This window comes from Myxine glutinosa, chromosome 2, assembly GCF_964187855.1.
Source record: "Myxine glutinosa chromosome 2, kmMyxGlut1.1, whole genome shotgun sequence".
NCBI classification, from domain to species: Eukaryota; Metazoa; Chordata; class Myxini; order Myxiniformes; family Myxinidae; genus Myxine; species Myxine glutinosa.
This window is the reverse complement of record NC_136262.1, coordinates 230,986,681-231,003,525: the sequence shown is the minus strand read 5'-3', so window position 1 is coordinate 231,003,525 and position 16,845 is coordinate 230,986,681. Positions and strand designations below refer to the sequence as shown.

General features: G+C 41.5%; 1 protein-coding gene across 1 annotated transcript in view; it reads right to left on the bottom strand.

Moving 5' to 3' along the window:
• Positions 1-16,845, bottom strand: part of LOC137420755 (E3 ubiquitin-protein ligase NEDD4-like) — a 144,264-nt gene that overhangs the window by 89,440 nt on the left and 37,979 nt on the right. The window contains exons 7-9 of the mRNA XM_078772343.1: positions 14,565-14,611; positions 5,215-5,314; positions 4,146-4,300 (exon numbers count right to left, since the gene is read on the bottom strand). Coding sequence (XP_078628469.1) covers positions 4,146-4,300; positions 5,215-5,314; positions 14,565-14,611 — 302 coding nt within the window. The remainder of the gene's footprint in view (positions 1-4,145; positions 4,301-5,214; positions 5,315-14,564; positions 14,612-16,845) is intronic.

The following is a 16,845-nucleotide window of genomic DNA, read 5'->3' as shown; positions in this document are numbered from 1 at the left end:
CAGGCTGAACAGTTTACGTTTTGTATCCCACTGATAGGCTGGATCTGAATCAGGAAATGAACCAAAATCTGATCAGCATATTCTTGTCATCTACCCAACTCATCCACCGAGGTTTTTCCTAACCCAGCCACAACGTTTTCAAATATCATGCTATATATCATTTTTCCCGAATCATCTCTAAATGATGATGAATTACTTAAAAATTAAAGTATCTGGATCTGGATCTTCACCAAAAAACTAATTAATTAGTTCTCGTCGTACACCCAACCAGTCCACCGAATTTCGTCTAAATCCCTCCATAACTTTTTGAGATATCGTGTTCAAAGACAAACAGAAAAACAAACAAACAAAAAGGTGAGTACATAACCTCTGTCCATCTCCAGTGATGGAGGTAACCAATAACCCATGCGTTACCAAGGAGCTGAAGTACTTACTCAAGCAAAAGAGGGAAGCCTTTTTAGATGGAGATAGGTAACAAGTGAAAGATATTCAGAAAGAAATAGACGGGCAAGTTACAAAGTGTAAGGCAGATTTATAAACCAAGAAAAGTGGTTTTAAAGGTAATAATTAATGTGCTGCTTGGCAGAAAATAGAGACTGTAATTGGATGCAAGGACAAATCAAAGAGTCTACCAGACTGTACTAAATACGTTATTGATCATCTGAATGATTTTTATTGGAGATTCGATGTTCATTATTTCAAACATGAGAATGTTAAGGGAGTGTCCAGAATGCTTATTGTGGAAATGTAAAAGGAGAAGATTCAGGATTCAGGTGAGAGTCTTGTAGTTAATGCGTATGAGGTTCGTAATCGTATTTGCTAAGACTAAGGTAAGCAAGGCCACTGGCCCAGATGGTATTTCTAATAAGGTTTCGAAACTGCAGTCAACAACTTTTCCAAGTGTTGACATGTATATATCAATAAATCCTGGATAATGGTGTCATTCCCCAAAATTGAAAATCTACAACTAATTTGTCAAAAGAGAATGTTTAATTGGAAAGACGCAGGAGGATTGTCCAGCATGTAATACGGACAAACCATCCCTCAATTTGTACCTTGGATGAGAAACTTACTATGTTGAAGGTTCACATGATAATGTGGGGCCCCATCGCACCCATTTCATAATTGTTTTAGTTTTATTCGTTCAGGCCTTCGTGTTCCACTTACCATGTGCTGTCGTTTTAGGCTATCATTTGGGCCTAATTCAATTCGCATGTTTAATGATGATGCGAAAAGGATGGGATGCACCCATTTTGAATTAAATTGCCAGTGGATGAAGAATTTCCAAGTTTCCTGTGGACAATAAATAAAAAAATTCCAATGAAATGGTCCACCGATTTTGAGGCATGGTATCATGCATCTTGTGCATTGCATTTGCTTATGTGCAGACACCGTCTTTTCAATACTTTCGACATGAACGTGTTTTTGCATCCCACGTATGCTCGTTTCTCTCTGCCAGAACCTCATTATATTCAAACTCCCACCGCCATTTGACACTTTTAATGCATCATTCACTCTTCTCCAATCATTATCTAATCTAATAATTATTCACGTCATTTGGCATTCTTCTCTAATCCTTGCTTGTAACGTGAAGCTAAAACACAGCTTTCACTCCATGTTACAAATATACATTAGAGACATCTCACAAATTCACAAAACCATGCATTTCGAATGCAGTTTTGGTTTTAATGGAAGAATATTGGATTCGTGATTTACAATCCACAAAACTAATTAGTGATAAACAGAGTCCTGTGAATAAACACATCGTTGCACAATTACATATAACATATTGTTGTGAATACGATTCCTAGGGGTTAATAAAGTGTAGTTATTCCCATATTGAGTGTTTAGAATAAGTGTGAAGTAATAAAATGTCATTTTAAATGAGCATCGGTACACATCCTGTTGCTTGCATGGGTTTCATCTGGTGGCTGTAGAGAAATCTGTTTGAGGTAGAGATTGGCAGCGGTCTTGATTCGGCATCATTGGTTGATTGGCAGTGGACCGTTGGTTGGTCAGCCAAAAGATAGGATCTGTCTGTGACTGCGTCGATGCGTCACTCACCTGGCACAGAGATTTCAATCTGCACGGTAACGCGGGACCCAAATGGAAGTATCTGCAGCAAGGGGCTGATGTGGACGCTAAGCGACTCACCTGATTTGAATAAGGCAACTGGGTCGGCCGGTGAATGGTTAACCTCTTTTCCAAGAGCCACTTATCATTTTATAGAAACTGGCCTGGCCTCACAGTAAAAACAAAATGCAAACAAATAAAAACAAAATTCCCTCCAAACCCTCCAACCTCCTCAAAGGGGAACCCAAATGCAATTTTTTTTTCTTTCTCAAAGCCATTGAAAATCATCATGGTCCAGTTTTGAAGGGTTGTTTAAAAAAAAGAAACATACATATTGCCAATCAGAAAGTGTCGAAAATAGCCCTCGAGTGCCAATTTTCGATTTTGCCAGCGACGTCACCTAATGGTCTCACCTTGATCCAAATGGTGGATTTACATAGAAAAGCAGTGTATTCTGAGTTCGGATTCCAATACCGATTTCTCCATCATTAGCAACTCTGAAGGTTCTCAGTATGTTGAAACTGATCAGTGGGACTTTGGAAGAAACTATTGAAGACAAAATTAGTTATGGAAACACTTTTGCGGGTACTGTAGATCCGCATCGTTTTGAGCCTTGTGAGGGCGAATCAGACGAAGATGGTATTCATGAAGATGGCGGTGTTGGTAGTGCAGATGAAAACGCCAGTCGAATATTCACTACAGATTGGTAAGTTTGTTTTTCTGTTCAAGTGAAGGTTTATCAGGGATTTTGTATTAATTAATAAATCAGTTATATTTAACTTCAGAAAAAATATGGCATGGACACGATGCGGAACAGACTCACCACCTACACCTCCACGCACACAGTTGATGGGTGATTGGGGAATGGTGGTGCGTATTGTAGGGGTGATGGTTGATGGGGGATGGAGAGGGGTGTGGGGTGGTGCAAGATAACTGGCCTATTCATCAGGCCGACGCTGTGGCGAACTCAGTGTTCTGTAAAACGTCCCGAACATCTTGTAGGCCCAATCTACACTCGGATATTTCGGACAAACCTCGTCCAAATTCTGGCAACCCTCGGATACTTTGCCCATTGGTGCAGCATGAAACCATCATGGTTTGAATTAATTCAAGCACCAAGGATGCATTGACGAGGCATATTTGTAGAAATTCGACAATTATTCGCCGTTTGAATTAAATTGTACCGCGATGGCACCCATAAACAATGTGCAAGTGGCACTCAACTTCATGGTGGGATGTCACGCCTAATCGTGAAGAAGAAGAAAAAGATTTCAATCTTCAATTGCAAAATTACCCACTTTGTAAATTGCAAATCGAAAAAATATCTATTTTGTCGGGCATCGAGGGATAGATTAGCATCGAGGTGGACTGAGTTTGGGTTCCCCTTTATGTCTCAACTACTAATATGCAACTGCAATGTGCGGACAAGGTTCCAAATCGATGAAAAGCAGCAAAAAAGAATTATTAATCTGTGAAGTCATTTCTTTATAAACATCGTTTATATGAATCTTTTGTTTTTCAACAAAATGGGATACCTCCAGTCATTTTTCCTCTTCTCCCCTCCCACAACCACCCTACCACCCATAGAACCAACTTCCACATTCTCTTCAATCTCATTCTTCCCTTCCCTTCAGGTCTAGACAGCTGCTCACCACTATCTCAGATAGTCTCCAATCCTACACCATAATCTCTTTTCTACCCTCGTTAAAACACCCTCTCCACCATGCCTCCCACCCCCCCCCCTGCCTCCCCCTCCTCCCTCCCCTACTCACAAATTTCCAGTTTTTCCTTCTGTATCTATTTTGTCCATCCCATGTCCTCCCTTAATCCCACGTTCCTTCCCACACCAATTATATGTCCAGATCTCTCTCCATTTGTCCTACAAACCTGCTGTTGGTGTTTTCCACTTCCCTCTTTACTGATCCTTTGGGCCTATTCATCGTGAACCGTTCAGCGTTCTCGCTCTTCCACGAGCCTCGACTCTGTATACAAATTTTATTTATTTCGATTCATCAAATACGCAAACGATTCAGCAATTACATTACGATCAAAAGTGGACGAGGTCACCATACCCGGCATCTGGTCGGCGCCATTGCATACTCCTCGTGCGATGGTTAATGTAGTGTGTGCGTCCGACATTGTCCTGCCGCTCCTCCCATCCCACAGGTAGAGGCGGTGTGCTCGCCAGCCTCGGGCTCCGTTGCACATCAAGAATCTCCCAAGAAGGCTGGAGACATGCAAAGGTGTGAGGAAGAAAAACACTGCCTGTGTTGTGCAGGCATACTGCTAAGGGCTAAGAAAACTATTTTATTCAGTTAATTCAGCAAATTTTGGGTGGTACTTTCATGTTAGTGCCGCAACTAAGTTGCTTTGAGGGCAGGAGAATCTACTATTGTAGATTTGCAACACGTTTAGACGAGAAAAAGCACAACCACACCCCAGGGAGAGGATTTGGCTCATCTTTCACGAACTGCCTACTGCCTGGCCAGGCCTGATGTTCAATTCAACATGGTAGGAATTTGTAATTTGCTCAAGATGTCTGTAAGAACCTACTCTCTGCGAAGGACACCATGGATGTTTAAAATCCATCAACCAATGCTATCGGATGGGACATCCAGCTTAACATCCATCGAAGGAACGGTGCACTTCGATACAATATGACCTGCCTGTTAAGCACCAACTACTTGGCCCCAGCACAATCAATTAATTTAGACAAAAGAGAAATCTGCACACAAGATAGCTTATGGTATCAAGAAAATATAAGGCATAGTACTATTTACCCAAGGTCCTCCCCACCCCAACCACATCCCCCAATTCCTTCTCTCATGCAAACTGCTGAACTTTTCATGACAACTTCAGCAGCACTCTGAATCATCCTAGTCTTGTTGTGCTGTTGAATGAGGTCAATTCACACTTTAAGCATTCGGGTATGTCGTGTACAGAACAGCTCGCCTTTTTTTTTCTTTCTTTTTTTAAGAACAGAACGCCGTGTACTGATAGAATTGTATGTACAACTCAAAAATAACTAATATTATAACCAACAAAAGTTTCAATTCTTAATCAGAAAACTCCAACCCTCGAATTAAAAACCTCCAAAATTCTAACACCCCTACCCTCAATGTCCTCTATGAGGAAACGCACCTCACTAACTCCCACGTGCTCTGAATTTTCAACTTGAGCCCCATCTTCTGCGTGGTAGGCAAGCTTCAAGCAAAGGTGGCCCTGCACTCTGGACTTGTGGCTGGAAGAAAAACGAAAAAAAGAAAAAGGAAAGAAAAGGAGATTTAGTCTCAACTACAATTTCCAGAATACATTAGTCCACTTTTTCAGTATAGTCATCAAAATAACTCCTTGAGCAGAGTGGCGACAAAGTATTTCAGGTTCCAGCATCAAAAATTAAGCTTTTTATTTTCATAGCATCAATAACAATTTTAGTACGATCGCAAAACCAATTTCAACTATATAGGGTGAGATCAATTTTGCTCATCATGCCAACTACGACAGTTGAACTTGAAGCATTCATTTTTTTTTTCCTAAAGCATAAAAGGCTCAATTAAGAGGAATGAATATTATAAAACAGGAGGTCTGACTTTCGATTGAACATGGCACAAGAATGTGGAATTTATTAGATCATCATTTCCCATTCACCGTTTTTTTGGCCAAGTCATTCACGAACTGGCTGTCCATGTTTGACGTTCACCTGAAGGTGGCACAATAATGTGGAATTTATTGGTTCGTCATTTCCAATTCACCCTTTTTTGCCCAAGTCATTCATGAACTGGCTGTCCATATCTAACGTTCAACTGAAAGTGGCACAGGAATGTGGAATTTATTGGTTTCATGATTTAGCATTCACCATTTTCCGCATTGTTTGTTTGCTTTTGGCTTCCCACCTGTGCATAACACAGGTACCTCTCGCTAGTTACCCTCGCCAGAGGAAAGGGTATTGCATTTGAGTCCGTTTGTTTGTCTGCCTGTTTGTTTGTTTGTCCGCAAAGAATAAATGATTTTCTCTGCAACCATTGGTCCGATTGACAGGAAATTTTCACCATAGGTGCAACTCCACCTGTAGAATTTTATTAATGATAATTTTTAATAGGTCACGTGGTATGGGCGCCATCTTGGAAAAAAACAAAAAACTCTGCACCTCTATATTTCTGAGAGCGCTGCATAGAAAAAAATTGAGACATGGCTCATTGTAAAGAACTTTGAATAGAGAAAATGAGTCATTCTGCTGTTTTGTGTCACTGTGTACCACAATGAGCATTTAAAAAAAACACCTTTGGAGGCCATTTTTTCCCCGCAAAGCAGGGGTTGGCCTTTTTCAGGCACCTTGGTCCCCTTTTTGAGCAATGTTTTATGGCCGGATGCCCTTCCTGCCGCCAACCATGTTAGTCGCCTCTTGTGACACACAGGGAATTACCAGTGAACTGGTACTCCATTTGCCGACCTGGGAAGAATGACAGGCTGAATCAACCCCCCTGGTGTTAATTCAGCGCTGGACCGGGATGGAGAACCCAGGATCTGAGGATCCCAAGCTGGCACTCTAACCGCTAAGCCAACACCAGGCTCCAATGAGCAACACCAGGCATCCAATCAACACCAATGAGCATTAAGAAAAGAAAACCAGAGAATTGTCTGAGGAGGTCAGACACAAGTTTGTAGCCAAGCATGGACAATCTCAAGGCTACAAGTTTATCTCCGGACACCTTGATGTCCACCGTACGCAATGTTATCAGGAAGTTTAAGGCCCCTGGCACTGTAGCCAACCTCACTGGACGTGGCCGCAAAAGAAAACTTGATCGAAGATTGCAGCGAATGATTGTTCGAATGGTGAGAAAGTACCTCGATCAACTATCAAACAGATTCAAGCTGACCATCAGACACAAGATACGACAGTTTCAACTCGCACTATCCGTCGCCAACTCAATGAAAGTGGGTTCTATGGTAGGAGACCCAGGAGGACCCTAATGCTGAGAGAGAGAGACATAAGAAAGCCCGACTGGAGTTTTCCAAAACACACCTGAACAAGCCAAAATCCTTCTCAGAGAATGTCCTGTGGACAGATGAGACCAAATTAGATCTTTATGGTAAAGCACATAATCTCTATGTTTACACAAAATGAAGCCTTCAAAGAAAAGAACACCTTCCCTACAGTCAAACATGGAGGAGATTCAGTGATGTTTTGTGATGCACCCTGAAAATGCACCCTGAAAAGGTGATGCACCCTGAAAAGTGCATTGGGTGCCTTGAATGTGTGCATGAAATCAGGAGATTACCAGGGCATTTTGGAGCACAATGTTAAACCCAGTGTCAGAAAGATGGGTCTCCATCGAAGGTCATGGGTCTTGCAGAAGGACAATGACCCCAAACACACTTCAAAAAGCACCCAGGAATGGTTCAAGGCAAAACGCTGGACTGTTCTGAAGTGGCCTGCAATGAGTCCAGATCGAAATCCCATTGAACACCTGTGGGGAGATCTGAAAACAGCAGGTTTGCACCCTTCAAATGGGCTTGCACCCTTCAAATCTGGAAGAACTGGAGCAGTTTGCACAAGAAGCGTGGGCCAAAATGTCATTAGAGAGGTGTAGGAAGCTCATTCATGGCTATGGGAAGCGTTTGACTGCAGTCAAGCTGCCAAATATTAAGTCTAGGGTGTCAATAATTTTGTCAATGCCATTTCTTTTTATTTTCTGATTCATGATTCATCTGATTCTGAATCAAAAACAAAGGTTCTGTAATATTAACAGTGAAATAAATAATTGTGGAGGCCAAATACATTTGTCAATTTCAGCTTATTTTTAGAGAAAATTGTGAGTTATTTGAAAAACGTGCAAGGGTGCCAACATTTTTGGCGACGACTGTATTTATCAAAACAACATGTGGCCTGGATTATTTTCACCCCTCTGCTTCCACCAACACTACATGTGTCAATCTACCCATCAAATCTGAAAATACTGTGGTCTATTTGCAAGTCTGCCTTCCACAAACAATTGCCAATGAAAAATGAACTAAAAACAATTAAGTTTCTGTTTAAATTTTTTTTTAAATCCCTCTTTTTCCTTCTCTCTACAAGATTGAAGCTCATGCAAGAGCAAAGTTAAATTGACAGTGAGGCAACAATTGGCCTACCTGGGAATCAATGAATGGGGAAGTAAGAGAGAAAGAGAGAGAAAACTAGCAAGTTTAAGGGTCGAGTTGGGATGGGTTATAAAAAATAATAACCACCTTTAGAGGCCATTTTTCCCCGCAAAGCAGGGGTTGGCCTTTTTCGGGAACCGTGGTTGTTGTTGTTTTTCGGTCCCCTTTTTGAAGCAATATTTTACGGCCGGATGCCCTTCCTGACGCCAACCCTTTTTGCCGCCTTTAACGACAAACAGGGAATTACCAGTGAACTGGTACTCAATTAGCCGACCTCGGAAGGATGACAGGCTGAGTCAACCCCCCTGGCGTTAATTCAGCGATTGACCGGGATTCGAACCCAGTATCCTAGGATCCTAAGCCGGCACCCTAGCCGCTAGCCCAACACCAGGGATTAATACCAGAGGTGACGGTTATCAACACCAACACCAGGGTTAATAGGGGTAATAAAGATCATGGGTCAGGATGGCAGATGACATGAGGTGACGCTGTACTGCCTCTTTCAAGCCATGGAGGAGACGGTGGGAAAGAACGGCCTCTGGAATGCAGTTCCACAGAAGGGAAAAGGTAGGAACAAAGTAGTTGAGGTGAGCAGTCCACATGGATTTTGAAAGTTTCACCAGGAGAAGGTTACTGGAAGAATGGTGTATCCTGGATGTGCTGGGATGGTCAGAAAATAGGGCAGAGGGAGCAATATCGGAGAAGAAGCGGCAGAAAACCGAGACGACATCGATGCCTGTTATGTGAAAGCAAGAGACCTCGTGCTTCAGCGTTGTTGGGAGAGAATATTGTCATGTTGGAATCCTTGTAAATTGCCATTGCTAAAGAGCTAGTGGTGCTCTACCCACCATCAGCACCTTTTGTTGGATCTTTCTTCAGTCAGATTTCAAATGGGCCTGCAGCACCGAAACTAGTTTCCTTTATCTCCAACCCCTTTCTCTTCAACTATAATTTTGTATACGTCACTATTCCTGTTATATTCGACCTATCCACTACCTTTGACATCATCATGCTCTTTCCCACTCGATTGCCCCCCCGACTTGGTCAGGAAGATAATTGAGTGGGAAGTTTGGAGCCCATTGCTAATACTTTGCACCAAATGTTGGTGGATTTATCAGTCATATTATTGCTTATTCCAATCCAATGTATCAATTTACAACCTACCTGTCCTATTTTGAACACGAGCAGGACCTGTCGTCTTTCCTTCCTCGAGTATAAAGTATTCACAATTAACGTCCCGACATCTCACAACCTCGGCCATATTAACTGCAAGGATTTCAATATCTGCGGCACACTTTTATAAAGCATGTACAGATCGGGAGGGATCATTCCCAAGTTTGAGTGTGCTCTTCCTAATAAATTGGGAATCGAATCTTGTACTATAAGAGAGGTGTGTGTGTGTGTGTGTGTGTGTGTGTGTGTGTGTGTGTGTGTGTGTGTGTGTGTGTGTGTGTGGCCATTTTTCTCAGAGATGACTGCACGGATCTTCGTCAAACATTCAGAGGTTCATCAATGAGTGCTGGTGAGTGTTTTTAGCAAAAAAATTGGATTTTTAGGAATTTGTTTTTCCTTTTTAAAATCGATTTATAGTGCCTAAGCCTTTGTAGCTATGTGAAAAATAATATTAAATGATCCCTGACCCCATTCCTTAGTGGGCGTATGGAAGTGTTTTAATAATAACTGTACACCGCTCCTTTCTTATGCCATCCCCAGGCACTGCATAACGTTATTGCCGGGCACCGAAGGGGGACCAGGAATGACGCACGCTGAAAGGGAGTACTCAGTTTTCGCTCTGGCTGTTTGTTTGTTTTCTGGTTATCTTGTTTATTTATTTGTTTGTTTACCTGGGCAATATATCAGCCATCCTTTGAGCTAGGAAGCTAAAATTTCGGCACAATAGTGAGCAAGTACTTTGTCAAAAACGGTATTTTTTGTTTTTTGATTAATCAATTTATTGATTAGTTATTTAATTATTAGCGATTAATTAAGTACTTATATATGTCCTTTCTCTTCTGAGCATTATCTCTGGTACCTTTTGAGCTAGGAAGCTGATATTTGGACGTGACAATGACCAAGTGATTTGGCTGTAAAGGCTATTTTTGATTTATTGATTAATCAATTAATCTATTAATTATTTAATTCTTCGATTAATGACTAAAAAAAAATAAAATTTAAGTTACAGATTCTGATTAAATGGTGGTGGTGTATGTGTTTTATTAGGCAATTGATTATTATTATTTTTATTTTTTTACGATTATTATTGATTTATTTTCATTATTAATCTTTTTTTTTCTTTTTTTTCTTTCTCATCTGGCCAATATCTCAGGCACCTTTTGAGCTCGGAAGCTGATATTTGGACATGACAATGACCAAGTGATTTGTCTGTAAAGGGTATTTTTGATTTATTGATTAATCAATTAATCGATTAATTATTTATTGATTAATAAATTAATTATTTCATTTTTTTATTAATGACTTATTTAAATTTCTAAAAGTTACATCTTTGGATGAAGCACTAGTGGTTTAGTTATGCTATTAGCCAATTGATTAGAAAATGTTTTATGACAATCTTTTATTGATTTTAATTATGCAATTAATCAATCAAATATTGTGCACCTCTCCCTCCAAATACAGTCTCTATGAGCTGCACGGCGGTATTGCCGGGTGCCATAGGCGCCCCGGCAATACCGCACTGGAGGATATTTAATCATTGGGCATGGGGGGGGGTGTACTTTGAATGTACCTGTACTTGTTATCATTCCTTTCATGCCGTGAGGCACATCGGTGCTGCCAAGACAGTTTCATTGACTAGTTAGTACAATCCTGTATGGCGACTCCAATGCAGGGCACTCGGATGGCTTATCGCCCCAGTAAGCTGGTACTCATTTTGCTAACCTCAGAAGGATGACAGGCTGAGTCAACCCACCTGGTGTTATTTCAACGGCACAACAGGGGGCTCAAACTCAAGACCCTAAGATCTTAAGATCTTAAGCCAGCCACCTTAACAGTTAAGCTAACACCAGACAAAGGGAAGCATTTTTCACCCACAAAAATAGAAAAAAATAAACAAATTGATTTCTTCAAAATGCCAACAGGATTAGAACAGCACCAGGCAACGCTGGGTACCCCTGCTACTACAGTATATAAGCAGTGCTGTACATAGGATACAATATTGATAGTCATGACCTTAAAAAAATTAAGGATCCAAACAAAGTAAACACAAAGTTAACACCAGCATCGCAAAAAAGAATCAACATACATTGACAAAAACCACAATTTCATACGATCAGATAGATGTTCAGCATCATTTTGGTGCCAGTCATCAAATGCCAACCAGAAGACTTCTTATGCCAAGGTAATTCCAAAGACTAATACTACTTGGCTATGATCATTGCCGAGTTTTCCATGGCCGAGTTACAAAGTAACGACTTCAGCAATTGTTGGACAAAATACCTTGTACGTTGCAGGTGCGGCTCCATGATTTTAGGTTCAGGGGACGAGGGTTGGGGGAAGGTGGGTGGGGATGCAAACATTTACTTTGCATGGAAAGTAGAATTTTGCTGAGCAGAGAGGGTGGAGCATTTTTGTGGATGTTTTTTTGCCTTTTAGACGTTTCTAAATGTAAACAAAGAACACCCCATAAGTACACTTCAAAAGAAGTTCTTCAATGAAAATATTTTTGCGCAAAACTCCACATTAGAATTTTTGTCTCATCATAGAAATCCAATTTAATGAAAAGTAGACATTACATATAATTAAACAGATGACATAATGACCAAAACAAATCAATGTCTCTGATGTATTGAACAAGTTTTGACATGGAAGTGACCTTCAGAATTCTTGTTCTGCCATCAGATGAACAATTGCCTTCATCCTCTCTACTATGTTAATCACTTATAAGGAAGATTTCTTCTCCAACACATTGATGACTATTGTATACCCTGGAGAATTTCCCACTGTCAAAAAGCATGTTCGTGAGTCTTGAAAACACAGACTGGGTGAGGGCCGAATTATTTCCGAATGATAGGGACTCTGGATTATGTGATACTAGCAACGTACCCACCCGTGTGTACCCACATTACGGGCGGGGCTTCAATTGGGAAGCCCAAATGAAAAGGCAAAATATCAGAAATTGAAGGCTTTTTTTATTTTAAACGATTCATATAAACACCTGTTGAATCATATCACACGCAAATCATCAAAATCTAAACAGTACATGGCGCCCATTTTGAAAAAAGATTGAATTCTGCAAAACGGAAGCAGTCGCTACACGTCTTTCTCAGTCGCACGTTTATGTGTGAAGAGTGTGCGCCGAATCTGTAACACGGAAATGGCCGCTACACCTGTTTCTCAGTCGCGTTGCACACGCTGCCGTGTTACTTCGGAGCCACACATTTATATAGGAAGAGTTTGTCAGGAGTCGATCTACTCTCTCCCAGTACGTAGAATTTCAAAAAAAGCCACATCACTGTTCATATCGGTAAATATTATTCCATCGTGTTTGGAAAAACTAGAAAATTGGAAAACTTGAAAAAATTGGAAAAACAATGTATATAGCCTATTTTTCTCCAGGGGGTCCTAGGATTACCCACCCAAACTATTGTTGCGATCGGTTCAGCCGTTTTTGCGGTACCTTCAAACGGACAGACAGACAGACGGACATTTGGTGAATTATAGTAAAATTTGGGATACCATTCCACTTTCACAAATAGTTAGGAGAAAAGAAGCGTCTCCGATGACAAATTATTCCAGTAATTCGTTAATCATCAAGTATCCGCCATGGGAACAAACTGACTGGTACAAACCAGTTCCATGTTGAACGCTGCAGTCAACGTCAGCTGTGGGCTGAGGAATATCAAGTGATCCCACATTCCAAGAGCACATCTTCGGTTATATACATCTCAATACATTATCAAAAAAAAGATCACTTTTGAACGGAGGGGATGAGTTTAGTTTAGGGAGGCTGCATGCCGGGTGCCCGCTCACCCTGGAGCCGCCCCTGCTTTGGATGAAGAATTACTATCGAGATGTTGTACACGGATTACTATGGATACATTCATGTCTATTTGCACAGCTTTATGTTTACAAAGACTATTCATTTATAAAGGAACAAAAGTAAAAGTAACAGTATGAATAATCATTTCAACTAGCCGAAACCCGTGGAACATCCACGGAAGGGAGGATGTGGTGTATGGATAGAGTGTACCATTATGGATGGCATCGGGGATTTGCTTGTCCGAGTAAGAGTTAGGAAGAAAGATGAGAATGAAGAGTGCGTATATGAATAACGATCGCCGACACCAGCACAAATGCATGCTCTGGATTGTCCACTTAGTGGACGGCTTGCTTTCGCCTTCGCCCAGCAGACGCCAATACGATGGCGTCGTAAGATGGCGTCGTATCGGCAGTTAATCGGATGCTTTTGGGCCCCAACGTCGGCTAATTCAGATTTTTCGAGTATGGTTGTATGTGATAAACAAAGAGCGTGGTTCGTAGATCGTAAATCCATTAGTGCCGTGGGCATCGGGTCACTGGGTGCGGCGTAAAAGGGATAACAAAGTCGAGTCCTTACGCTATTATTATATAGATAGCAGAGTATGACTGTCCAAAATTGCTATCACGCTCCTCAAACTTGATGCTGAAGGAGATTTTCAGTATAAAAGACAGGGAGATGCCTAGTCAAGAAAATAAACCAAAAGTTTGAACAGCGAGAATAACGAAGAGTGTAATCAAACCTAGTTTAATTCACACCTACACTTTTATTCAAGATTTATTGTTGTTTCACTTTTTAAATTTTTTTTTTAATATTACATCTGATTGCTTTTCTAGCCGCTGGGTACGATTGTTTTGTCGAGAGTCTCCGATGGATTTTGACTAGAGTAGCAACTGTGAAACCTTTTCCTGGAATGCCACCAAAATGCATATGGATAATCTCACCAAATCACAATAGCCATGCAATGTACAAAGGCCAGAGTAACGGAAAAACCAACCCCGCCTCACACAATGTGATATTTCATGGCCGATTAAAAACAGACTTCTCATTGGTTGAACTGCAACATGCTGCAACATCTTCCCAATCACATCAACAAAGTGTGCTGCCAGCAATACAGCCAGATGCACAAGCATAGGGTAAGACTGTCACATTGGTAAACTACTGCCAATATACATCAAAATGAATCAATATCGCCATCAATTTCGCTGTGCTGCTCCCAATATCTACCCAAGTCCGGATCTTCCAATAAAAATATTATTTTTACTAATACCTGTGATCAGCATTAGTGGCTGATAAAAGGACCATGCAACTAAACAATAAACCATCATTTACTGTCATTTACACCATGTATTATTACCTTCGTGGTGAGAGAGAAAAGTCCTTGCACCACTGAACACCGCCTCCCTAACCAAGAAGGAAAAGGGTAAGGCACACACACACGCACGCACGCACTTCAATTTAGAAAATAAAATATAAATGCCTAATTTGGTATTCACATCATGTATGAAACGCAATGGTGTTAAAAATATTTGTGTCATACAGCGTGGTTAAAAAGTTTGTAAATAGAAATAGAAAAAAATGGCATTTTCAATGTAACCAATGATACAACATTCAATTGATATGACAAACAACCCCCCCCCCCCCCACCCCCACCCCCACCCTCCCCCCTCCACCTCATGATCAGAAATCAAAAAATCAAAGATGGAGCGATTATGTGGGCTACTGTCTTGTATTCATGTGTCAAGTTTCAGTACAATCAGCCGGAAGATAATCGAGTAGCAAAAATAGCAAAACGTTATTGGGTATTTTTTGGTGTTTGACATTTTGACCCCTCTCCAGGTGGCGGAGCCAAAATGATACTGCTCTTGCACCTTTGTGCTATGTGGTGATCATAACTACCAAGTTTGGTGCATGCACAACCGTTTAGGAAGATTATAGCATGACGGACAGAGACAGACAGACAGACAGACGACAAAGAGAGACAGACAGAGAGACAGTCAAACAGATGACAAAGAGAGACAGACGACAAAGAGAGACAGACGACAAAGAGAGACAGACGACAAAGAGAGACAGACAGACAGACGACAAAGAGAGACAGACAGACAGACGACAAATAGAGACAGACAGACAGACGACAAAGAGAGACAGACAGACAGACGACAAAGAGAGACAGACAGACAGACGACAAAGAGAGACAGACAGACAGACGACAAAGAGAGACAGACAGACAGACGACAAAGAGAGACAGACAGACAGACGACAAAGAGAGACAGACAGACAGACGACAAAGAGAGACAGACAGACAGACGACAAAGAGAGACAGACAGACGACAAAGAGAGACGGACAGACAGACGACAAAGAGAGACAGACAGACAGACGACAAAGAGAGACAGACAGACGACAAAGAGAGACAGACAGACGACAAAGAGAGACAGACAGACGACAAAGAGAGACAGACAGACGACAAAGAGAGACAGACAGACAGACGACAAAGAGAGACAGACAGACGACAAAGAGAGACAGACAGACGACAAAGAGAGACAGACAGACGACAAAGAGAGACAGACAGACGACAAAGAGAGACAGACAAAAGACAAAGAGAGACAGACAGACGACAAAGAGAGACAGACAGACGACAAAGAGAGACAGACAGACGACAAAGAGAGACAGACAGACGACAAAGAGAGACAGACAGACGACAAAGAGAGACAGACAGACGACAAAGAGAGACAGACAAAAGACAAAGAGAGACAGACAGACGACAAAGAGAGACAGACAGACGACAAAGAGAGACAGACAGACGACAAAGAGAGACAGACAGACGACAAAGAGAGACAGACAGACGACAAAGAGAGACAGACAGACGACAAAGAGAGACAGACAGACGACAAAGAGAGACAGACAGACGACAAAGAGAGACAGACAGACGACAAAGAGAGACAGACAGACGACAAAGAGAGAAAGAGAGACAGACAGACGACAAAGAGAGAAAGAGAGACAGACAGACGACAAAGAGAGAAAGAGAGACAGACAGACGACAAAGAGAGAAAGAGAGACAGACAGACGACAAAGAGAGAAAGAGAGACAGACAGACGACAAAGAGAGAAAGAGAGACAGACAGACGACAAAGAGAGAAAGAGAGACAGACAGACGACAAAGAGAGAAAGAGAGACAGACAGACGACAAAGAGAGAAAGAGAGACAGACAGACGACAAAGAGAGAAAGAGAGACAGACAGACGACAAAGAGAGAAAGAGAGACAGACAGACGACAAAGAGAGAAAGAGAGACAGACAGACGACAAAGAGAGAAAGAGAGACAGACAGACGACAAAGAGAGAAAGAGAGACAGACAGACGACAAAGAGAGAAAGAGAGACAGACAGACGACAAAGAGAGAAAGAGAGACAGACAGACGACAAAGAGAGAAAGAGAGACAGACAGACGACAAAGAGAGAAAGAGAGACAGACAGACGACAAAGAGAGAAAGAGAGACAGACAGACGACAAAGAGAGAAAGAGAGACAGACAGACGACAAAGAGAGAAAGAGAGACAGACAGACGACAAAGAGAGAAAGAGAGACAGACAGACGACAAAGAGAGAAAGAGAGACAGACAGACGACAAAGAGAGAAAGAGAGAC